This window comes from Copadichromis virginalis, linkage group LG15 (genome assembly GCF_057382275.1).
Source record: "Copadichromis virginalis isolate Kocher_CV1m ecotype Utaka linkage group LG15, C_Virginalis_male_GT1.1, whole genome shotgun sequence".
In the NCBI taxonomy this organism is placed as follows: Eukaryota; Metazoa; Chordata; class Actinopteri; order Cichliformes; family Cichlidae; genus Copadichromis; species Copadichromis virginalis.
This window is the reverse complement of record NC_140632.1, coordinates 17,307,802-17,332,812: the sequence shown is the minus strand read 5'-3', so window position 1 is coordinate 17,332,812 and position 25,011 is coordinate 17,307,802. Positions and strand designations below refer to the sequence as shown.

Below are 25,011 nucleotides of genomic sequence, written 5' to 3'. Positions count from 1 at the left end.
ACGTTTTAAAGAAATGAAAATTTAGGCAACTGTATAGCACTTTACCAATGCTATACTGAAAACTTGGGGAAAATCCTAATGAGCACTTCTGCTACTATGGATGCTTGTTTCCACTACTGGAAAAAGCATTTTTTGGCTGTGTTGCTGTCTCAAAATTTTCTGTTATTATCTCAAAATTTACAGTTAGTACCTTAAAGTTTTGACTTTCTGAGTCAAACTGCTGAGTAAGTTGAAATTTTGAGATAATAAACCAAAGATTTGACTCTTGACTAGTAGTCAGTAGTGTTTCTGTCTCACAGAGGCTTGAAGGACATGGAGCAGGATTCATCATCAATGGAAAAACGCTTTTCTTACAAGTTCCTTAAGAGGTTGCTGAAGAATGTTGACTCTGCCCAGGAGTTCATTGCTCATCTTGGTAAGTCTGCTGCATTTTTATACGCAGATGCTGATGTACTTTTTTTAGTACTGTTCAGTGCTAAAAGCCTTGGCTGACATTGGTGTTCAACATCGTTAATCCAGAGGCGATGGCCACCAGTGGGAAGACCGACAAATCCCCTCATGACCAGGAAATCAAGTTCTTTGCCAAGGTTGGGAGCTCTGTTTGCAGCTGAGCCACTGATGTGCTGTTGTAGTTACTTTTTTTATTTTTATTAATTAAAGTGTTTATTTCTTCTCCCCAGGTGTTGCTTCCCCTGACTGATCAAACATTTAAAAACCACTGTCTGTACTTCCTGTCTACACCTAGTAAGAACCTGAGCAGTTGTGGTTGTGCCTCCAATAAAGAGAAGGAGATGGTCACCAGGTACTGTGATCATGTTTTTGCTGATCAGTGTGTTTTCTTGTATTTTCATAAAGCCCTTTCTTGTTTTCTTTCACTCGGTTGCTTTTTCCTAACATCTTCTTCAGTTTCGTTCTTACTTCCTTTCTTTTCCAGTCTGTTCTGTAAGCTGGCAGCTCTTGTCAGACACAGGATTTCTCTCTTTGGTAAGGTTGCTTCTGTTCATATGTTTGTGTGGCTTTTTGTTTGCAATCCTTTTGAGTATCTACATTAAATATATCCCACAGGAAGTGATTCAGCAATGATGGTGAGCTGTCTGCACATCCTTACTCACTCACTTGACACTAGGTAAGTGCGTATTACTTCATAAGACTTGTAATAAAGCTCAATAAAAGACACGCATGTATTATCTTTAAACCACTAACTCATAAAAAAAGTATTTTTGCATGCATACTAGCCTTTCTGTTCCCTCCTTCCTACAGAACAGTGATGAAGACTGGCTCGGAGCTGGTAAAAGTCGGGTTAAAGACTTTCTTTGAGAATGCAGCAGAAGACTTGGAGAAGCTGCTGGAGATGCTGAAACTGGGAAAGTTCATGCAATCCCGTGCCCAGATGAAGAGCGTCAGTCAAAGCATAAACTATGTGACAGTGGCACTGCTGCCTATCCTCACTGCCCTCTTTGAGCATATCAAAACATACGAGTTTGGAGTGGACTTGCTTTGTGAGTTTCCATGCTCAGTGTTTGCTGTTCTCGACTGTCTTTTTTTATAGTTTTTTTTCATACTGTAGTTATTTATCATAGTTAGCTAAGAGAAAAGTGAAAAGAATAAACAAAATACAGTTAAATACACCAAAAGCGAGATGGGAAATAGTTGATTTAGCCTTCTTTATATTCCCAGTTTGCACAGAATTCCTATTATATGGATTTTCTAATAGAAATATTCTAATATATTTTCCTATTTTTTGTACTGGTTTTCCCTCAAAGTTTCTCGTTTCTTTTTGCTGATGTTTAATGGATGCATGTTATTTGTTTCAGTGGATGACGTCCAGCTGTCTTGCTACAGAATTCTGACATGTTTGTACTCTCTGGGAACAGGAAAGAACTTGTTTGTGGAGAGGTAGGAGGCAAAACTTTTCTAATACAGAAAATCGGTATTATACACAGGTAAGTATGATATGGCTGACAAGATGTGCACTGTAAGATGGACCCACACACGCGATGGCTGTGTTCACAGTTCTCAGTTTTTATTGTCATGTACACACACAATGCCACAGTCTCCACTTAGCGCTGGTCTCAGCTCACACACACCATGCTCGTCTTTTGCTTCACTACGAAAAGAAACGACACTGTTATCATTCCAGTCGCTACCACCTGTGGCTTCACCTGCCTCCTGGCACCACCCCTCCCCTGCAGCTGAGCCCAGGACCACACCTTCACCACATGCACTTATTAAATACTTCATTGTTTAATGATGTACTTTGATTTATATGGCACATTTTATGGGAAAGGGCATCTGTTACAAAATTAAGGCAAAAATCAAGCCTACTGTTTAAGTTCAAGCTTCCATTAAACCAGTCTGATCCTCAATCTTGGAAGATCACCTGATCTTCAGTTCACATAAGCTGACACCTTTCTTTGGATCCAGTTGATAATTTCATAGCTCCTTTAGTCTGCCACAGCTGCTGGGCATCTGCAAGCCACTTTGCAACCCACCTCCACCCAAGGATCTCCTTTTCACTGTGTTTCTTCTGTAATCATTGTAGTGGTCTTGACTGAAATTATACATTTTTGTATTTTATATAGATCTACTTAAAATAGTAAATAACTAAATAAATAGAAATGGTTCCCCAAAACTAACATCTTAAAAAGCTGCTCTGAATGAGAAATTTTCAGCCAAGTCAAACTGTAAAAATAACAGCGGTGAAGTTTTAAAGTTTTTGACTGCAAACAGGGGAAAGGGGGGGGGGGGGGGGGAGTGTTTAAAAAACAAACAAACAAACAAACAAACACAAGCCAAAAAATATGTCTTTGCCTATTTCCGGCACCTGTAAAATCTTCCACCTTGCTCTTGTACATTTTGACATTTGACTTGTGTCTTTATCTGTGTGCTTATTTTGCATAAGTAATATCACACTATGCAAATTTCCATGTTGATTTGTATCATAAATAGGCATCTGCCAGCACTGGGGGAGAGCCTGGCGACTCTGGTTGGAGCCATGCCCGTAGCTTTCCTGGAGCCTCATCTAAACGCTCACAACCCACTCTCAGTCTTCAACACCAAGACCCCTCGAGAGCGAGCCAGTAAGAATCTCCCTGATCCTCATTTTTATTTTAATTTGATTGTTATTATATAATGTCTTTTGATAAACATATACTATTATTAACTTGGCGGTTTTAAGAATGCCAGCTTTTAGATAGAATCTCTGTGATTAATCACAGCGATTGTTTTCCTGTTCTAGTCCTGAGTATGCCTGACACAGTGGAGGAGATGTGCCCAGAGATGCCTCGTCTTGACAAACTTCTCAAAGACGTCAATGATGTGTCAGAGTCTGGTGCTCGCTATAGTGACATGCCACAGGTCAGAAGAGTTTATGGGATATTAGTATTATTAAACAAACATCTGGATTGTTTTTTTATTGCAACTGCTGACTACTTTTTTACTATTTAATTTGTAAAAATGTGTATACACACACACACACACGTAGGAAAATATTTAGTATACACATCCAGAAATGCATACACTATTATATATTGTACATATATTTATTAGTTTCAGGTTGGCCATTCTTGTATTTTGCTCGTTTGTGTTGTTGTGTTTGCACATCTCTGTTGCTTGTGGGGCTCGCACACAAGAATTTCACTCGCATGTGCTGTGCCAGTGTGCCTGCACATGTGATGTGACAATAAAAGTGATTTGATTTGATTTGGTTTGACTTTACATGCTATTAGTTTGTATTATTGGAAGTGCTGAATTCAATGTGAAGTATAAAAGGTCAGGCCACTGGAAGTCAGGCCATCTCAGCCTCAGCTCCATTAATTTTGATTGTTATTATAGTTATTATAAGTGAAATAAAATATTAACTATCCTTTTAATCAACTGGTATTTTATTTAATATTATTGAATAAATGTAAAATACGACATACAAAAAACATAGCAAAAATATAAAATCAATTCTGGAAGCTGTGCATTGATAATCTCACTTATGTCACAGTACACACACTCTGATTCAGACATTCAGCCTTCTGCCCATTTGCTGCAGGTTATAGAGGTAATCCTTCCCATGCTGTGTAACTATCTGTCCTACTGGTGGGAGAAAGGTCCAGAGAACTCGCCCCCAGATACTCAGTGCTGCACCATGGTGACCTCTGAACACCTCAGCATCATTCTGGGAAATATCCTCAAGATCCTCAACAGCAACCTGGGCATTGATGATGCTCCTTGGATGAAGAGGATTGCGGGTAAGCCCCCAGTATTATTGTTAGAGAAGTCAGTAAATGTATTCCAGTCGCGGGATTCTAATAAGTTATTTGGAGATGCTGTCTAACATCTTTTTTCCAGGGATCAAGGGATGACTTTTCACCTGTGTTCTTTAAAACTGTGACTCAGACCTTTTGCAAAAGCTGGCTTATTATTGTTTACAACTTGCATAGTTCTCACTTCTGTATAGCTGTATATCTCAGATTTCTGTAAAGTTATTTATTTCATATTCTGTATAGTTTTTCATATTTATATCCTGTACATAGCTTGTACTCACTACAGCCTGTACATACTTATAGTTATAGAATATTCACAACATACTTCATACCGTGTACATTATAACATACCATAATAGACCCATTTCTGTAATATACTTACATATCTATACTATTGCTAATATATATTGTAATATATCTATATCACTAAAGCACTTCTGGATGGATGCAAACTGCATTTCGTTGCCCTGTACCTGTGCATGTGCAATGACAATAAAGTTGAATTCTATTCTATTCTATTCTATTCTTGAAAATGTCAGTGTCTCAGCTGAGAAAATAATTTCCGGATGTTTATTCACAGTCTATTCTCAGCCAATCATCTGCAAAGCTGGAGCAGATCTGCTCAGAACCCATTTCCTGCACACACTGGATAAATTAAAGAAGAAGACGGTGAAGGTGAGCGCTTAAAATATACTGTACATGCTGTTGTAGTTGCACATTATATCCACTGTCAAGTGATGTCTGTGGTTCAAGTACTTTTTGTTTACTCAATTAATAGCTGCTGAAGTTGTGGTGTAAACATTCAGTAAATTTACATCCTTTTTGGAAAATAAAAATACTTCTTTGCTCAGAGAGAGGATGGAGAGAGGGGATTCTTATTGAAGATGTTCATACTAATAAACTGATTGTTGTTTATGCACTGCATATGCAGGTGGTGGCTGAAGAGGAGCTGCTGAAAGCTGACAGCAAAGGTGACAACCAGGAGGCAGAACTGCTCATCTTGGACGAGTTTGCTGTGCTCTGCAGGGACCTCTATGCTTTCTACCCCATCCTCATTCGTTATGTGGACAACAACAGGTGCAAAATATATACACGCTACTTCTTGACCATCTCTAAAATGTTATTTAGTGGATTTTAGTGATTTTGCAATTTTTATGTCAACATTCAATACACTGAGGGTTTTTTTTGTTTGTTTGTTTTGCTTTGGGGTTTTTTGGTCCAGTCCTGCACAGATGTAATCTGACAAATATTAAGTCCTTCCAGCTAAACATGCTTCATGTCTTTGTCCACTCCAGGTCCAGGTGGCTGAAGGAGCCGGATGGAGACTCCACTGAGCTCTTTAGGATGGTGGCTGAGATCTTCATCCTCTGGTGCAAGTCACATGTAAGCCTCGCTGTCCAGTCTTTCATGATAATAGTTACAATACCAAGATTAACTCATTAATTCCAGTCACGTTATTTCTTTGTTCTCTGAATCCAGAACTTTAAGCGTGAGGAGCAAAACTTTGTGGTTCAGAATGAAATCAACAATTTGGGCTTCCTAACTGGTGAAGGCAAGACTAAGATGTCTAAGGTAAAGATGGGGATGTGGGTCTTTGACTTGCTCCTGTGTCAGAATGATTTGAAACTTGGTGTGAGAACAGCTTTAAAATATCTTTAGTTTTAATTTTGTATCACTCAGCTTCGGCTGAAACAAAGAAATCCAAAAAAGAGAGATGTAAAATGTAAAAAAGATTAGACACTAACTGATGCTCACAACAATATAACTGAATCTGATAAAGTAAGAAATGTCATTAAAAAAAAAAAGAAAATATGAAATATTACTTAACATGCTATTATTGGACGAGATCCTACTATAGATTTAACTGATAATAAGAAAAATGTCATAAGGTCAGACTAACCAGATTTAATGAATAGCAAGTGTTCACAAATATTATCGCCTTGCTGAGAATGAACCATGTTAGAAGTCCTGATCAGATTTTATGGGTAATCAGATGATAATAATCATTCTTTGAGCTTCTTTTAATATGAATTCATAACATGAATATTTTTCATTCAAGACTCTTTCCTTTTAAGGAGGGACTTTATTATACTGTGATGTTAAAATTAAAGTTTTCACAGGACCATGCATCCTGTTAAAATCTCGATTCAACAACTTTCTTTTTCACAAGACTGTAGATGACCTTTGTCTTTATTCATGAGGGAGATAAAGGACAGTACATTTTAATCATCTCTGGGTTTAAGCTGAATTCATGTAGCTCTTCTTTCCTTTATAATATCAGCACTTTGGAAAAGCATAACCTGAATATCCTTTGTTGATGTTCCAATATCACAGGTTCTGCTAATGTAAAGAAAACTTACTTGAACAAGCACTTTATTATGTTTTTAATCGCCCCTTTAACACATGCTGAACAAGACAAATATGCAAATGTGAGCTGTTTTATGAATCAACTCAGTGAGTTCACACCCCTAAATTCACACCTACGCTAGGTTTACATTTGACATTTTTGTCGTAATAAAGTCTCTTAAAAATCTAGATGATGACAGCGTGTCGTCCAGCAGCCTCTCAACCAGCTGACACAGAGAGAGTTCGATGTTTATTTGTTTTGGCTGAGCATTTGATTTATTGGTACTCTGAGTGTCTTGGTTCAATTCTCACAGAAGAATTTTTTTTTAATTTTTTTTAAAGCTTCTCACCTTTTGAAGGACTCTGCTTGCTAAATGATTTATGGTGAAAGACTCCACTTTGGTCCCTTCGGTTGTGATTCATCTTTTTGAATGGTTTGTAGGTGAAACACCTTTTGCCCCCTTATTATAAAATGACTTAAATGTGATTTGAGAACCTGGTTGATCTATTCCGTTTTTTCCCTTACTTTTTGCTCTGTCTGTCTGTCTGTCTGTCTGTCTGCGTACGCATGCGCGCGCACACACAAACACTTTAAGAATTGATGCTCATATTAATCAGTATGTGGAAGTCCATGCGAGTAAAAAGCTCAGGTGTCAAACTGATCTAAACTCTCAATTTTCAAGAACTTTAATAATGACAATAAAGAAAATGTTAAGAGGAAAGGTATGTTTAAGGTCAAGGTAAATAATCATTATTTTTATAGTCTCTGATTACCTTCAGCTCTCACATTAGTCATCTTATGTTATGTCTCTTATATTTTCTTAACCTCTGTAGACAGGTGGGGACCAGGAGAGGAAACACAAGCTCCGACGTGGTGAATACTACTCCATTCAAACGTCTCTAATTGTAGCCGCCCTGAAGAAGATGCTACCCATCGGCCTTAACATGTGCACCCCAGGAGACCAGGAGCTCGTCTCTTTGGCCAAGATACGCTACAGCCTGGTGAGCTGACAAAATAGGACCTGGAACAAAGAATTTTAGATCACAGCATCTGTAGGGACGGCGTGCAAGGTCCACATATACATGTCTGTTATGTTAGATCATAGATGACTTTAATGAAGTTGCAAGTCCAAAAAAATATGGAATACTATGAAGTGCAACTTGCTCTCATCACTGGTAGGTCTACAGGTAGAGTGTAGTCTGTGCATCCATCTTTAAGATGATGATAGATGGTCAGTCAGTTTGGTCTTTTTTTTCCCATCAGCACTGCAGTCATCATACTTTGACACTTTCTTTCATAGGTGCACTTCTCTCAGGCTGGTGTGCTTTCTTTTGCATTGCACAAATAATCTGATGTTTTAATTAAATGAAGAAATATTTTAATAACACCACATTGCATGTCCCTTCATAGAAAGACACAGATGATGAGGTGAAGGAGCATTTGCGTCAGAATCTCCATCTCCAGGACAAGGTAAGATTGGTTCCAGTAGATTAGGTAATAAAACTGTTGATTTCATGTGCTTTTTTTTATTAGTCTTTTTTTAAATGATTGATTTTGGTGTTGTAGTCTGATGACCCAGCGGTCCAGTGGCAGATGAACCTGTACAAAGATGTTGTGGTGAAGAGCGAGGAACCAGCAAACCCAGAGCATACAGTGGACAGAGTCCAGAGCATCTCTGCTGCAGTCTTCCATCTGGAGCAGGTAAAAACATATTGACTGTTCACTACCGGACATTGACATGTTCTAGAATATTTAGTCATTTCAGTTTTTCAAATACCATTTTATTTCTTTGTGCAGCTAGCTTACTCACTGCTTTTGTCATTAACCTTCTGGACATTTTTTTCCCTATATTCTTTTACAATAAATTGAATTGTGGTTGTAGAATAATCCCAGTCTTAAAGGGTAGTTAAAAAGCTATGTGTAGCGTCCTTGTATAGTCACAAATGTCTACTATCCTCTTTTAGGTGGAGCAACCACTTAGGAATAAAAAGTGTGTGTGGCAGAAGCTGCTATCGAAACAGCGTAAACGTGCTGTAGTGGCTTGTTTCCGCATGGCTCCACTCTACAATTTACCCAGGTGAGTTAAAAAACAAACAAACACCTGCAACATTTCAGACAACGCAAAAAATGTCAATATCTAAATATTGGCATTCTCTATTTAAATAAACCAGTTAAGACATTGTCTTGTCTCAATCTAACCGTACATAACAAGCGATCACCAAATAGCCGTGGGAGGGTGGGCTCATTTTTCTTTTCTTGACTGTGTGCCCATGTAAAACCCCTCATCACCTCCCTAATGACATTCTCTCCTCTGTGTTGTTTTCTTGCATAACACTACCTCATCCTCCCTCAGATACAAAATTAATAATTACTTCCTGAATGGCTATCGGGAGGTTTGGCTGGAAAGGGCATTCAAAGCCTCCAGCTTTGACCGCCTGTTCTCCCTGCTGACGGTAAAGTGAAACTACGGGGTGAATGCTTCATCTGTTCAACCTCCCCCCTTCATCCACCAGGCTGTGGACCGATCTCTGCCTAGCAATCAACTGTCTCTGCACTGTTGATTCTGATTGGTCAGCTAGAATGAGCCTGAGAATTGAGTGAAACAAGCTTTATTGGAAAGTGGAAATGCACTGCAAGCCGCAGGCCTCTGTTTCATTTCAGGTGAACCCTAAAGGAAGCAATGAAGAAAGGAGAGAAGAAGAAAGGCAGAAAGAAATATATCAGTCTTGATTTTGTTAAGTTGATCAGCTGGTTTCCAACATTATGATTAGTTTCATTAAGATAAGAAAACAAAAACCCTCCTAAAGTGTGCATGCTCCTTTGACGAGGTAACTGCAGGTATTTTAGAGACCAAACATGACCAGTCAGAAGAGTCAGTGGATCCCACATTGACCAATCACCACCCTGCCTGAAATGCACTTCCTGTAATCCCTTCCTCCTCCCAACATCTCTCCTTCCTGTCTCCACCAAAAACTCACCAGAACCTACCCTAATGCCACTCTTACCTTCCCCTACCCCCCTTCATTCCTCCCCACCTCCCCCTCCTCAGGCATCGTGCTATCAACTTCTTCATCCCGGCCTATGAGAGACTTTGGATAGAGGCAGAGGAGTACTCCTTTGAGGAGAAGCTAGTTCAGGATCTGGCAGTAAGTACTGGGCTAGCCTTGGCCTCGCCCCATGTGCCCTGCGTTGGCACCCCTCTGCCAGTCCTGTCTGCCGAATGCTTCTTTAGCTCTGCACCTGTTGAGCCATGGGAGCGCCCCCGGGTGGGGACCTCGCCCAAAGCACCCAGGGTCCCCCGCTCTAGGCGCGCAAAACCCTTCAAACAGAGGTCCGTCAGGGGTCAGAGGCTGCATGATCAACTCAGGAGACACAGGGCCAGCTCCGGCACTCACAGCTCTAGAAAAGCAGGCTATGCCTTTCTGACAGCAGTGGTAAGGAGGGCCTTTCACTACAATAGGAGACTGTCACTAGCTGTTTGGCTGTCCGATCTGGATCCAACCCATCAGTTGTCGTTTTGCTGTACTCTGTAAGTCTGTAGTGTGAGTGTGAAGGTGAAATTCCAGTACTTTCTGTGGCCGTGACATCAGTGGCATGCTCGCGTAGTCATGTGAAGATCACATTTCATATTAGATCTTGCAGATGTGCAGCAAATTCATAAAAAAAAAAGGTTTCTCGCTGATTAAAGCTTTAAATACATGATGATTAGATTATAATCTGTTCCTTTTGGACGATTATTAATTTATTGTCAGTTTTATTTGACCAAACTGTCAGATTAGTTTGGGCTCTCGAAGACTGTGTGGTTTTGACAGTCCCTCTTTGTTAGGCTCCTTTGCCGTCTGGATCATTCCCCATGTTCAAATTCATATCACCCAACGGCTTACTGCTTGCATCTGTTTGCTGCAACATGCATGCATTTGAAAACGTGTTCCAACTCTGTTGTTCATGAGTCACTCTTAACGTCTTGTCCTATTCATGGATTACCAGGACCGAAAAAATCAAAATCATCTGCATGCTGGTACTAGGTGAATGTTAACAACTCATTTCAGTGTTTTGGACAAATGCGTGAAAGTGTCAGTGAGTTTGCAAAGATGTCAGTGAATCAAAGGTCTCGTGCATTGAGTAGTAAGCAGCTGCGATTTGAGCAGAGCTAATAGTTCACTCCTGTGCAGAAAACACCAATGAAGATTGTGGAGGAGGAGGAAGAGGAGGTGGCTGAGATCCAGCCCGACCCTCTCCACCAACTCATTCTGCACTTCAGCCACAATGCTCTGACAGAAAGAAGGTGAGATGGTTATGACTCTGCTTTTAAGCAATTAGCAAACTTTTTTTAATCACTTCCAGAGCACATATTACATATTTTGCCCCGTGGCCTGTTTTAATTTTTGTGTATCCAAGTTTGTGAGGTAGCTGCTGTGATAATTGTCTAACATTTAATCAATATCAATTTGTCCGTTTTGTGTACTTTAACCAGCAGAATATATGATATTAACACAACATGACTTTATTTTTTTCTCAGTCACTTGGAAGAAGATCCTTTGTATATTGCGTATGCAGACATGATGGCAAAGGTAGTGTTCTTTCAAATTTAATTCATCAATTATCAGCAAATGAAATCAAACCCTGAAGCGAGCCTTTGTGTTCTCAGAGCTGTGCAGAGGATGAGGAAGAAGAAGAGGAAGAAGGGAAAGAAAAGACATTCGAGGTACCCTGGTGGGGGCTTGTAGGAAAGGTGGTCAGTCTCCTTAAAATGTAGCTTTCCTCATTACTGTATGTGTGTGTTCGTCCCTCAGGAGAAGGAGATGGAAAAGCAGAAGATCCTTTATCAGCAGGCGAGGCTGCACGCTCGTGGCGCTGCTGAAATGGTGCTGCAGATGATCAGCTCCAGTAAAGGTAATGATCTGTTTCTTACTCAGCTACGCAGCTGATTTACTGTTGTGTCCGAAGCAGTGTTACAGCAGAAAATGGTTGCTCTTAATCCTCTGAGGTCTAAGTTGTCCTCCTTGTCTTCTCCATTTAAGTTTTTCATGCCTTATTTTTACCTGTTTGTGATCTGTAAAGCACTTTGTAACTATATTTAGAGAAGTGCGTGCTTGTATTTGTTTGTAGAGATTATGAATTACATTACCTGGCTGCTTTTTGTTTTTTATCTTAAATTTTTGCTATCAGGTCGTCTGGGCCCCATGGTGACCTGCACCCTCAAACTGGGCATCTCCATCCTAAATGGAGGCAACGTGCAAGTTCAGCAGGTGAGGTCATTCTGCACTGTGTGTACATACCGCCAGTTTATGACTTTAATTTCCCATTTCATTTTTTTGACAAGACTGTAATGCTTTACTTCACCCATCGCAGAAAATGCTCAATTACTTGAAAGAAAAAAGAGATGCAGGCTTTTTCAAGAGTCTTTCAGGACTAATGCAGTCCTGCAGGTCGGTACTATGATATTATTCTTCCTGGAAACAAACGCATGATTCATATGCTCATATTTGATTTTGAGGTTCTTCTCCTAGTGTCCTGGACTTGAATGCATTTGAGAGACAGAACAAAGCAGAAGGACTCGGCATGGTGACAGAGGAAGGTTCTAGTAAGTGAAGTGGACTTTCATTAGATGCATTGTGTGACATCTACTTTGTTTTCTCTTTCAAACTCCATATTTGTGGACGGTTTCTCTTGAGGTTCTCAGAGTAGACGCCTGCTGCTGAAACACCTGATATTATCCTTGATTACACCCAACAGAAGATTATACCCTTCCCCACCCCTCAATGAACTAATGCTGAACCATGCCAACTTTAACATCAGCATCTATTGAAAGCTCTTAATTAATGCTAATTCATAGTTTCTGTATGGCCTTTGAAATCAAAATTTATTTGCTATGGATGTAAATTTTGATTAATAGAAATAGTTTGCTGCTTGTCAGTGTGGTGTCTTTAATGTCTTTTTTTGCAGTAATCAAAGTACAAGTAAATTACATTTGTATATATATTTTTGGACTTTATACAGTGGAAGATATGGGATTATATTGGGTTACTGTATGGGTTTCTTAATGAAGGTTAGGTTAAATAAAAATATTTAGTCTTAGAGGACATGGTCCAGCATTAAAACAAGACCTATCATCTCTCTCTAACTTCCAACAAAAGCACTCTTCACTTGATGCTTCTCACATCAAAAGTCTGTTTGTTCATCATTCAGTTCTCTGCTAAACATTTCCACTGAGTTCTGTGTTTAACAGTTCACTGTTACTACTCGTGTCTGTTAACGTTACAAACTTTTCACCATGACTGAATTCTTATTTGGTCCTCATCTTATTAGATGGTACATAGAAATAACCCAGGCCTATGATTTTTATTTTTTTCTTTCTCCCCATCAGAAAACAAATTTCTTTTTAATTGCATGTCTTTGTTTTTCACTAGTAGCTGATATATTCATATCTCTTGGTATTGTAACTCAATGTCCTCTCTTTTTGCTTATGTCTTCGTGTATTGTTCGTCTCCTTCCTGTCATTTTAAAAACCCATCGATGGCAGTCCACACTGAGCGGGGTAAATAGCAAATTTAGATCATGCTGATATGGCTATGCTTTCACCCTGAATGTCCCCTCCATATCTGTGGTCCATACTCCTTGCTTTATATGGTACCCAGCCCTGCCCTTCCCCAGATGCCTATAGGGAGACACTGTGCATGCCAACTGTTAGAGTACACAGAAAGTGGATCTTCAGAATCCACTGACTGTCCTTTTCTGTGATATTTGTTCCCATTCCCTTCATGTTAACATTTACTAATGCAAATCCTATTACTGATGCTCAAATATGTCAGTCTAAGGCTATCAGTGCCACTTCCAAAGGGTTTGACTTGAAGGTCTGTGGATCATTCCACAGCCTTAAAAAGCTTTGTCTTGCTTTCTACTTGGGGCCTATTTCACAAAGCTGGTTATGATACAGATGTTTAACTTTCACATGGTTTTATATGCTTAAAGAACTGTACTGTGCTCATTTCATATAGCTCTGTTGACTAGCTGATTTTTAAAGTAAATTAGGTAATCCCGTCGGTCCGCTCTTTGTCAGGCCCAGTCATGGCCTGCATGTGAAAGTTATCAGGCTTCCTCCAGCTTATGGAAATGTCCTAGTGTTTCACTGTTGTTTAAGGAAAGAGCATTTTTACAAAAAAAAAAAAAAAGCACTTTGGATTCAGTTTTGAATCTGCAATCTAAAGGCCCCAGACTTCAAAATGTTTGGAACATGAAACCTGTCCTGCTTGCGTCATATTAATTGCTTTTGAGGGGAGATTCACATATTATTAGTATTATTGTTATTATTGTTATTATTCCTTCTCATGTTGAAATAAAAAGGTAATGCTTTATAATAAGGTTCTTGTATTAAGTGTTAGTTAATGTATAATAAGATGCTTGTAACTCCTGACAGAATGATTATTAACATTATGCAACCCAAATTAACCACCTTTTACAGTGTGTGCGTTGTTTTTTTAAGTTAGCTTTTATTATTTTATGTCTAATTTATTAAGAACATAGTGGACAGAATGACAGAGCTATGAAAAGCATTATTAATAAGTTAATAATAATATATTTACTAACCTTGTAAGCCATTGTTCTCACATTAAATGCAACAGTTGCAAAGAAAACATAGTTGGCTATTAAGTTCATAGTTTATAATACATTATTATATGTTATTGTTTAGTATGCTATGTATATAACATCTTATTAACATCTTAAGAAGGACTTATAAGAGCCTTACTGCTGTTAACTAACACTTATTACAAGGACTGCAATATGAAGTGTTACCAGTAAGTATTGCAGAGTTTCAGCTGTGTTCACCAAAATATTTCCTCTCAAGGCTCCAAGGTGCTACAGAATGATGAGTTTACTAAAGATCTTTTCCGGTTTTTGCAACTTCTGTGCGAGGGCCACAATGGAGGTGAGGCCCTCTTTGAGTTTATTCCAAATTTCTATTCCAAATTTCATCGGAAACACAAGAGTTTGTTTGCACAAGTTTAGTTTATTGCACCGGTTTTACAAAAAAGCATCGAGGCGTTGAGAATATTTGTTCATCTTTCAGATTTCCAGAATTTTCTGAGAACCCAAACTGGAAACACAACCACAGTCAACATCATTATCAGCACTGTGGACTATCTGCTCCGTCTTCAGGTGATTAAAGCACAAAACTGAGGGCTGGATCCATCTTTAGTATGATCGTCACCATCTTTATTGCGTTTGTTTGACCTGTTTCTCACTGTGGTTCTCCTTCAGGAATCTATCAGTGACTTCTACTGGTACTACTCTGGCAAAGAAGTAATTGATGAAACTGGAAAGCGAAACTTTTCCAAAGCGTTATCTGTAGCAAAGCAGATATTTAACTCGCTGACTGAGTACATCCAGGTAAGATGCTGATCTCTCGCTCAGCACTGTTGAGTTTGTCAAGTCGGGATTAAAATATTTCATGATGTTTTTTTCTTCACTGTATTTTTTTCCTGCAGGGTCCATGTATTGGGAACCAGCAGAGTTTAGCACACAGCAGACTGTGGGATGCAGTGGTGGGCTTCTTGCATGTTTTCGCCAACATGCAGATGAAGCTGTCTCAGGTATGATGCAACTTGTACAATTGTAACAGGCTAATAGACTTTCTCATTTCTGTGAGGAGGTGCATCGCTAAGTAGAGCATTGCAGCCACAGCATGTAGTTTGTTTTGTAGCAGAAAACATGTCATTTCTTATTATGATACTTACATACAGTATGCCATAACACCAAACATTGAGTGCAAATGGCTAATTGCTTAAGACAAACCACTGAATGATAGTTGACCATGTACTTGTAGGATGCCAGTCAAATTGAGCTGCTGAAAGAACTGATGGACTTACAGAAAGACATGGTGGTCATGCTGCTGTCTCTGCTTGAGGGTAAGAGCCTGAAGTTTTAATGTAATTTTGGAGAAAATACCAAAAACAGAAAAAAAATAATTGGGCTTTAAAGACTAAATACACATGTACAAAAAAAGTTGTCTTTTAAGTACATATGTCATTGTCTTTGTGTATGATTATAAAATGTGTGCCTTACTTCCCAGGTAATGTGGTTAATGGAACAATTGGAAAGCAGATGGTTGACACCCTGGTGGAGTCTTCCAGCAATGTGGAGATGATTCTCAAGTTCTTCGACATGTTCCTGAAATTGAAGGATCTCACGACCTCTGACAACTTCAAGGAGTATGACCCTGAGTGTAAAGGCATCATTTCTAAGAAGGAGTTCCAGAAGTCCATGGAGAGCCAGAAGCAGTACAGCCAGTCTGAGATCGAATTCTTGCTCTCGTGTGTAGAGGCGGACGAGAATGACATGTTCAACTACAAGGAGTTTGTGGAGCGGTTCCACGAGCCAGCCAAAGACATCGGTTTCAACGTGGCAGTCCTTTTGACCAACCTGTCTGAACACATGCCGCATGACTCCCGACTTGCCACTTTCTTAGATCTGGCTGAAAGTGTGCTTAGTTACTTTGAGCCTTACCTGGGTCGTATTGAAATCATGGGCAGCGCAAAGCGAATCGAGAGGGTTTACTTTGAGATCAGCGAGTCGAGCCGCGAGCAGTGGGAAAAGCCGCAGGTGAAAGAATCCAAGCGTCAGTTCATCTTTGACGTGGTGAACGAGGGCGGAGAGAGCGAGAAGATGGAGATGTTTGTGAATTTCTGCGAGGACACCATTTTTGAGATGCAGCTGGCCTCACAGATCTCTGAGCCAGAAGTGGTTGAACAGCCCGAAGAGGACGAAGAGGAAGATGGACACAGCATCCTGGAAGAGCTGACTGCAGAGGAAGAGCACGCCCTGGAGTCTGCCTCTGCCTTCACCACCGCATGTCGCTCAGTCAAGAGCAAGATTGCACACGTCCGCCAGATGTTTTCCATTAAAAACATGCGCAAGAAGTTGAAGAAACTCAAGAAGCTGAGCATCAAGGAGATAATCACAGGCTTCTTTGCCTTCTTCTGGATGCTGTTCACTGGGTTTTTTAAGGGTATCTACAGCCTCATCTTTGGTTTCTTCCACGTCATTTGGTCCTCCATGTTTGGTGGAGGTTTAGTCGAGGGAGCCAAGAACATAAAGGTGACGGACATCCTTGGAAACATGCCTGACCCGACTCAGTTCGGCATCCACGGAGATGTGATAGAGGGAGAGAAAGTGGAGGCTATAGAATCATTAGGAAACCTGGACATAGCGATGGCACCAACAGGGGACGTTGTAGAGGTTGACATGATGATGGAGATGCTGAACGCGCCTAAAAAAGAAGGAGGAAAACATGTGGAGCCAGGCCTGGGGGATGTTTGCGAGCTGAGTGCTGAGCCCTCCGCTGATCATAAGAAGGTCCATAGTCACAAACACAACTTAGATATCTGCCTTTAATTCCCCCTTCCATCCATCCTCTCATCTTATATAAATGTTTTTTTGTTTTTGTTCTTTGCAGAAAGCTGCTGCCAAGAAGGTTGAAACCCCTGAGAACGAACCAGAAAAAGCAGAGTGAGTAACACTAAGTGAAATTAAAAGTAATTGTCATCAAAATAAAATTAACTTTAAAGCAAATAAAAAAATGATAAATACAGCACAGAGAACCAAGAGAAGGAGGATAAACCAAAGGAGGAAGAGGCTAAGGAGCCAGTGACAGAGGAGAAGCCCAAGACCAGGTCAAGTCAGCCTAAAGAGCCAGCACCTGCGTTCATGTCCAGTATTTTTGCAGTTCTGGATGTCTATCTGAACAAGACGCTGGTAAGTCATCATATTTGGTTTCATTCCTCAAACAATATGTGGACTGTCCCACCAGGGGAGAGAAAACTTTAGACTTACTGTATGCTAACGTCAAGGATGCATACAGCTCCTCCTCCCTCCCCCCACTTGGTAGGTCAGATCATAACCTGATTCACCTCACCCCCCGCTATGTGCCAATTGTGAGGAGGGAACCTGTGACCACCAGGACTGTTAGGAGGTGGTCAGAGGAGGCCTTAGCAGAACTACAGGGCTGTTTCGAGGTGACCGACTGGGAAACACTCTGTGAGCCTCACGCCGAGGACATCAATGGGCTTACTGAGTGTATCACAGACTACATAACTTTCTGCACCGACTCCATTGTTCCAGCTCAGACTGTTCATTGTTACCCAAATAACAAGCCGTGGGTGACTAAGGACATCAAAGCCCTCCTCAACAACAAGAAGAGGGCTTTCAGAGGGGGCAACAAAGAGGAGGTGAGGAAGGTCCAGGTGTTACTAAAGGACAAGATCAGAGAGGCTAAGGACAATTACAGGAGGAAGCTGGAGTGGAAACTCCAGCAGAACAGCATGAGAGAGGTGTGGAGGGGCATGAAGACCATCACTGGATTCAGGCCAACCAACAGCAGGGGAGCTGAGGGAGGTGAGAATAGAGCCGACGAGTTGAATCTGTTTTTCAATAGATTCGACACCACAGTGTCTGCTCCCACCCCCACAACCTCACCTGCAGTCAGCCTGGAATCCAGAGCCACACCACTGTGCCAGCCTCTCTCTTCACATGTTGCCTCCTGTGAGATTCCTGACACCCCTCCCCCACCCATCACCTTCACTCAATACCAGGTTGAGATGCAAATGAGGAGACTTCACTCAGGCAAGTCTGCTGGACCAGACGGAGTGAGTCCCCTTGTCCTCAAGACCTGTGCCCCCCAGCTGTGTGGAGTCTTTCATAAACTGTTTATGCTGAGTCTGAGTCTGCAGAGGGTCCCGGTGATGTGGAAGACATCATGCCTCGTCCCTGTACCAAAGACGCCTCGTCCCAGTGGCCCCCAGGATTACAGGCCCGTGGCACTGACCTCCCACATCATGAAGACCCTGGAAAGGCTCATCCTGGACCAGCTGCGACCCATAGTAAGACCACATCTGGATCCCCTTCAGTTCGCTTATCAGCCTCGTCTCGGAACAGAGGACGCCATCATCTACCTGCTCAATCGTGTCTACACCCATCTGGACCAGCCGGCGAGCACTGTGAGGGTCATGTTTTTTGACTTTTCCAGTGCTTTCAACACCATCAGGCCGACCCTCCTGGGTGATAAGTTAGCAGCGATGCAGGTGGATGCTTCTCTGGTGTCCTGGATTGTTGATTACCTGACAGGAAGACCACAATATGTACGTCTCCCACAGTGTGTGTCTGACAAGGTGATTAGCAACACAGGGGCACCACAGGGGACTGTCCTCTCCCCCTTCCTCTTCACCCTCTACACCACAGACTTCAGCCACTGCACAGAGACATGCCATCTTCAGAAGTTTTCTGATGACTCTGCGGTGGTTGGATGCATCAGCAGGGATGATGAGACAGAGTACCGGGCTGTGGTCGACTCCTTTGTCACGTGGTGTGAGCAGAATCATCTGCAGCTCAACGTGGCAAAGACCAAGGAACTGATCGTGGACTTCAGGAAGACCAGGAAACACTTGACCCCTGTTTCAATCCAGGGGGTCAGTGTTGACATTGTGGAGGACTATAAATACCTTGGAGTACACATTGACAATAAACTGGACTGGGCTAAAAACACCACAGCACTTTACAGGAAGGGCCAGAGTCGTCTCTATTTTTTGAGGCGACTGAGGTCCTTCAACATCTGCCAGAAAATGCTGAGGATTTTCTATGAGTCTGTGGTGGCCAGTGCGATCCTCTATGCTGTTGCATGCTGGGGGAGCAGGCTGAGGGTCGCAGATGCCAACAGACTTAATAAACTGATCCGTAAGGCCAGCAATGTTGTGGGGATGGAGCTGGACTCCCTCAAGGTGGTGTCGGAGAGGCGGATGCTGTCCAAGATAAAGACAATGTTGGATAACACCTCCCACCCACTCCATGACATGTTGGTCAGTCACAGGAGCTCGTTCAGTGAGAGACTGAGATTACCGAAAAGCACCACTGAACGACACAGGAAATCATTCCTGCCTGTGGCCATCTCCCTGTACAACGCATCCACTTAACACACTGTTTGCTGCTACAACTACACATGTTTCTTTTCCAAATATTTATTTATAAGTGACTTATGTATGTATGTATGTATATATATGTATATATTGTACTATTCTTAGTTAGCGTATTGTCTGTCTTGTCTTAATGTTGGTTTAAAATGGAGCACTGTAACAAAAAATAATTTCCCCCAGGGATCAATAAAGTATTCTGATTCTGATTATGCAGTTATCTCTAAAATGTGGGCACACTTTGAAAGCTATCAATAGTTAGTCTTACTGTGAAACTTCTTTCCTCACAGAACTACCTGGCTCGTAACTTCTATAACCTCCGCTTCCTGGCGCTGTTTGTGTGTTTTGCCATCAACTTCATTCTGCTCTTCTACAAGGTAACTCAAGCGTTAAAGTTTCAGTCAAAGTGGAGCGCAGATTTTCCATAAAACTGAAAAGTGACAAAAGGTGACATGACATGAATATCACAAGTGAATTTGCGCTGCCACTTAAATAAGAAACACAAAACAAGGAAGTCTAAAACAAGTCATTAAAACTTTGACCAAAACTTTCATAAAAAAAGTCTGTTTAGACAGCCTTTAAAACAGCAACGTGTTGAGTGCTGTGTTGTAGCAGAGAGACATCAATCAATAACTCCTGAAAAGCTTCATATCGGTGGAGGCGTTCCCAATGATCATAGAAGTCAAAATGCAAAGATAAAGCTGGAAACATCTGGTAAAAATGTCCCAATATATTCATTATGTGAGTGTACAAGTTATTTTTTGCGCTTCAGGTCACTGGTGAAAGTGATGAAGAAACTGATGATGAAAACCGCTGGGGTGCTGACGAAGAGGATGACGAGAACACGTTCTTTGACATGGATGAGTTTGTGCTTCAGGAGAGCACCGGCTACATGTTACCAACGCTGCGCTTCTTGGCAATATTCCACACCGTCATCTCGCTCGTCTGCCTGGTCGGGTACTACTGCCTGAAGGTGGGGAATGCCTTTGTTTGGCTGAAAATGGTCACTTTCTAAAAGATGCAGTCTTACTGTCCCAGTGTTTTGATTTCAGGTTCCTTTGGTGGTTTTTAAGAGGGAGAAGGAAATTGCCAGAAAGCTTGAATTTGATGGGCTGTACATCACTGAGCAGCCATCTGACGATGATATCAAAGGCCAGTGGGATCGACTTGTAATCAACACCCCGTGAGTTTGTGGCCTTGTTAAAAATGTGGTTTGGATTTTGTTTGAAATTATCTCGTTTAAAAATAGTATATAAATATACGTTCATCTGGACGTAGCGTTTTCCAGATGAACAGAATCAGAGTCAGACTGTTACCTTTATAGCACACAAAGTGCTTTCTACTGTCTTCTTCACCCAGTCACATAAATATTCATACCAGGCTTTTATCTATCCCAAGCACTAAATTTTCCCACTCCGATAAACGCATTGGGTGCGACTTGGTTTTCAGTATTTTGCCTGAGGATGCTTTAACACATGGACTGGATGAACCGGAGATTGAGCCCAGATTGATTGATAAATAAACCAATTCCAGATGGATTTCTGATTCTCATTTATGTCTCCATTTGTTAATTGTCTGATCATTAAATATCTGATATTAGGGTTAAATATTAGACAATATTACAACAGGTGAACTGAGTCTCTGTTGTTCACTTTCCATTACAGATCCTTCCCAAACAACTACTGGGACAAATTTATCAAGCGCAAGGTGAGTGTGGAGGAATGAGATGACCATTTTCCTGGATTAATGTGGGATTAAACCTATTCTTAAATTGAAAACCTTTTCATGCTAGTTTTGAATGATTTTTTTTATTTTCTTCTTAGTTTGGGACTAGGCTTAATCTTCGATGTCAGGGAAGCTGGTTTGCAGGCTGTATTCTATTCTAAGCTTGACCCTTTAGCGCGATTAGACTAATGTCGGTGTAGCTCACACTGAATATGGAAAAAACACATATTTGTTTTTCTAAATTGCAAAATCCCCCGAGGGTACTTGTGTTTTAAGGGTGACTAGTGTCACTTTCTCTAAACTGAAATACTAGACAAACTCTCAAACACTTTAGACTTTCTTACCCACAGCTTGGAGTAATAGAAAGCCACTTTAAGCAAAAATACAGTTCATGATTTGTTGGGAGCTATTCGCCTGTTATTCTAAGATTGTTCCCCATCCCACCCACTGTCAGATGACTATGTATGTGTTGACTTTTAAATAAGATAAATAAAGATAGTTTTGAACTGTGAAACATGCAAAGCTGCCCTCGAAACAACTTAAGAATAAAATATGGAGCTGGAGGTGTAGGAAGAGCCTCTAATGGTGGTTGGCGAACAGCTTGTAGATACATTAACGCCACCCTCTGGTGGCAGTTGTGCATTACATTAGATACTACACAGTTAGTTGCATGCCATTCAGTTTTTGTTTTTTTTCATTGCTAGTTAAAGTTAACTAATGAACCTGTTCTCTCCTGTGCTCCTCTATATGTGCAGGTTATTAACAAATATGGTGATCTCTATGGAGCAGAACGCATTGCTGAGCTTTTAGGCCTAGATAAGAGCGCTTTGGACTTTGACCCCACAGTGGAAACTGTTGAGAAAGAAGCGTCCCTGGTATCCTGGTGAGAACACACCTCCCGTTTTCTTATTCCTCCTTCAGAGATGCGCATGCAGTAAACACATTTATATATTACATTACGTGACTCCAATGTTGTAATAGAGTACAGTCAAGGAGGGTTTTTAAGACTCTCCTTGACTAGAGATGAACAATTTTGAAGAGATGCACCTGGTCGTTGGCAAGAACTGCCACAGAAACTACAAAACTGTACCTACTCTTATCTATCTCTATTAACATGACTTGACCAAGTACAAACTCAGTTTTTGTTGATGAGTTTAAATATATATGTAAACACAAACGCCTTTCACTTTGTCATCAACAGGCTGAGCTCCATTGATACAAAGTACCACATCTGGAAACTGGGCGTGGTCTTGACTGACAATGTAAGTTTAAGTCCACATAAAATCTACCATCAGTGTGATGTTCAAAAAGAGCCTCATAAAAAAATATTTACCTTTTCCTCCTCCAGTCTTTCCTGTATCTCATTTGGTACACCACCATGTCTATTTTTGGACACTTCAACAACTTCTTCTTTGCTGCTCATCTGCTGGACATCGCCATGGGATTCAAGACCCTTCGCACCATCCTGTCATCTGTTACTCACAATGGCAAGCAGGCAAGTAGTTTTACCAGCAGAGGGAGCCAGAGTTCAAGGAAAAGCAACAATTGCACAATACAAGCGTTCTACTCGCTTGAACTCAAACAATGAAAGAAATGATTCCTGGTGCATTTTTGGCTCATCTTTAAAAAGTTTCAAAACTGTATAAAATGTATTTGTTTCAGCAAACAATCTTTGTCTGAGTCTATGATACATAACAGAGACCAAACAGGGATGAAAGAACTAGCATCGTGACTCATACTGAATATAAATATAATCAGATCATGAAAATAATACAAACAAGGAATGGCTCAGAAATCTGCTCCATGAAATATTAGATAAACAGTCATGAGAAATAAATAAAAAGACATAAAACAGTTAAGGACACAAGATTTTGCTTTTATTTTGAGGTTGTTGGAACATTCATGCAGATTTTCAGGAATAGGCCATTCCTACTGACTCCAAAAGCTGTCAGGAGGTGCCTAAAAACTAACTGCTAAATGAGCAAAGAGATGGATGACAGTATAATGTTTTGGGTTTTTTTTGGTTTTTTATTGTTGCTGTTTGTCTCTTTACTTGATGTTCAACGAAGCCTTCTGCAGAACATGATGGTCTGATTCTGTCGGCTCATCAGCTCAGGCATTTAGTTGCCAAGGCTTGTTAGGGCTTCATCTTTGTCTAATGTAGGAAGACAGGGCACGACCCTATTAACACTATGAAATATGTCAGACTGGAGTTAAAGTTTGCTTCTTTTCAACAGTTTCGACAGTTGGACTGAATGACAGTATATAAAACAGATGGTATACATATGCAAAGCATCAACGGGGAAAGATGATGTGTGATGGCACAAACCTTGGGTCTTGCACTTCTGAAGGTCTTGAAAGTCTGAATACTGATGAAAGCTAAGAAAGTACTTTAGTGCAGAACTTTATTTGAAGAAAAAAAAAAAACCACAGTAGCATTGACACTTTTCTACAGTCTGACAGAAACTGCAAAAATTACTCTCAAAATTTACAGTCAAACAAAAAGGAAGGCCCCAATTGTGCCTCTGAGACGAGTCTGTCTCCTCTATTGTTGCCTCTAATCGTCACTGAGATTAAAAGAATTTCAGATAAAATGTATCCAATTAAAATGAGTCTCCTCTCCTTTCAGCTCGTGCTGACTGTGGGTTTGCTGGCTGTGGTCGTCTATCTCTACACCGTGGTGGCCTTCAACTTCTTCAGGAAGTTTTACAATAAGAGCGAGGATGAAGACGAGCCCGACATGAAGTGCGACGATATGATGACGGTATGTCTGACCACCTCCGGTGCCTATTCATGTGAAAGTGGCTGAAAATTGAAAAATACCTTTCTTTTGTGGTGAAAATGAAAGACTTCATTCCTTAGCAAGGACACATTTTGAGCTGAAAGAAAAAAAACATGGGGCTTTTAGTTCGAATGGTTGACTTGAACATGTTTGCCTCTTAGCCTTGTTCAGGGTCCAGAGGTAGAAGGTGTCTATTGGACAGCATTTTCTTATCTTTTATAAATTATTTCCTAGTTAATGTTTCTACAAATGAAGCCTCTAAATAGAGTCTTTATACTGGAAGTACAGTAACAGCTTACAAACGATTTTTCATAATCTTTTGTAAAACGTAGACCTTGATGACTCCTTTTTTTTAACCTTACTCTAATAGATGGCTCAGAACCTCCAGCTGCATCTCCAGTGACACTCAGTCTTCAGCCATGTTTTGTAGTTTGAAATATAGAATGAAAAAAGAGAAGTTTCCACTTTCATACTTCCCAGCCAACACTGAATGAGGTGTAGCTTCCTTTAATGCCTGTTTCTCTGTAGTGCTATTTGTTCCACATGTACGTGGGTGTGAGAGCTGGAGGAGGTATTGGAGATGAGTTAGAGGACCCAGCTGGAGACCCATACGAGCTCTACCGCATCCTGTTCGACATCACCTTCTTCTTCTTTGTCATCGTCATCCTGCTGGCCATCATCCAGGGTACGTGAAACTATTTCTCATTATCTGCGTTTAAGTTAAAAACCACACAGGTCTTTGTTTTCTTCTCATGCTCCTCTAACAGAGAATTGCACCTTTCTTCAGGTTTAATCATTGATGCCTTTGGTGAGCTGAGAGACCAACAGGAGCAGGTGAAAGAAGACATGGAGGTAAGACTCTGCTCTAGCCAAGCTGTCTGTTGCCAGCTATATTGTTGCTTCAGCAAGTGACAGTATTCCCTTCCTGCTTTATGTGAGTTAAGG

The 25,011-nt window shown here is 40.8% G+C and overlaps 1 protein-coding gene across 4 annotated transcripts in view; it reads left to right on the top strand.

The window, feature by feature from the left end:
- Positions 1-25,011, top strand: part of ryr3 (ryanodine receptor 3) — a 114,041-nt gene that overhangs the window by 85,397 nt on the left and 3,633 nt on the right. For 2 of the 4 annotated variants that reach the window (XM_085432233.1, XM_085432231.1), the window contains 45 exons: positions 300-415; positions 520-587; positions 681-802; positions 935-984; positions 1,066-1,126; positions 1,261-1,499; positions 1,815-1,896; positions 2,950-3,080; positions 3,239-3,357; positions 4,040-4,238; positions 4,834-4,928; positions 5,185-5,330; positions 5,549-5,636; positions 5,733-5,825; positions 7,434-7,601; positions 8,011-8,070; positions 8,167-8,301; positions 8,565-8,677; positions 9,650-9,746; positions 10,773-10,885; positions 11,120-11,171; positions 11,249-11,305; positions 11,394-11,493; positions 11,770-11,849; positions 11,953-12,029; positions 12,111-12,184; positions 13,124-13,138; positions 14,447-14,527; positions 14,669-14,757; positions 14,860-14,988; positions 15,087-15,191; positions 15,425-15,506; positions 15,671-16,953; positions 17,054-17,106; positions 17,190-17,352; positions 19,850-19,936; positions 20,332-20,532; positions 20,612-20,742; positions 21,224-21,266; positions 22,040-22,167; positions 22,486-22,546; positions 22,633-22,779; positions 23,914-24,048; positions 24,595-24,751; positions 24,854-24,918. In XM_085432233.1, the coding sequence (XP_085288359.1) occupies positions 300-415; positions 520-587; positions 681-802; positions 935-984; positions 1,066-1,126; positions 1,261-1,499; positions 1,815-1,896; positions 2,950-3,080; positions 3,239-3,357; positions 4,040-4,238; positions 4,834-4,928; positions 5,185-5,330; positions 5,549-5,636; positions 5,733-5,825; positions 7,434-7,601; positions 8,011-8,070; positions 8,167-8,301; positions 8,565-8,677; positions 9,650-9,746; positions 10,773-10,885; positions 11,120-11,171; positions 11,249-11,305; positions 11,394-11,493; positions 11,770-11,849; positions 11,953-12,029; positions 12,111-12,184; positions 13,124-13,138; positions 14,447-14,527; positions 14,669-14,757; positions 14,860-14,988; positions 15,087-15,191; positions 15,425-15,506; positions 15,671-16,953; positions 17,054-17,106; positions 17,190-17,352; positions 19,850-19,936; positions 20,332-20,532; positions 20,612-20,742; positions 21,224-21,266; positions 22,040-22,167; positions 22,486-22,546; positions 22,633-22,779; positions 23,914-24,048; positions 24,595-24,751; positions 24,854-24,918 (5,890 nt within the window). The remainder of the gene's footprint in view (positions 1-299; positions 416-519; positions 588-680; positions 803-934; positions 985-1,065; positions 1,127-1,260; positions 1,500-1,814; positions 1,897-2,949; positions 3,081-3,238; positions 3,358-4,039; positions 4,239-4,833; positions 4,929-5,184; positions 5,331-5,548; positions 5,637-5,732; positions 5,826-7,433; positions 7,602-8,010; positions 8,071-8,166; positions 8,302-8,564; positions 8,678-9,649; positions 9,747-10,772; positions 10,886-11,119; positions 11,172-11,248; positions 11,306-11,393; positions 11,494-11,769; positions 11,850-11,952; positions 12,030-12,110; positions 12,185-13,123; positions 13,139-14,446; positions 14,528-14,668; positions 14,758-14,859; positions 14,989-15,086; positions 15,192-15,424; positions 15,507-15,670; positions 16,954-17,053; positions 17,107-17,189; positions 17,353-19,849; positions 19,937-20,331; positions 20,533-20,611; positions 20,743-21,223; positions 21,267-22,039; positions 22,168-22,485; positions 22,547-22,632; positions 22,780-23,913; positions 24,049-24,594; positions 24,752-24,853; positions 24,919-25,011) is intronic. The other 2 variants (XM_085432234.1, XM_085432232.1) reach the window with 1 other exon arrangement.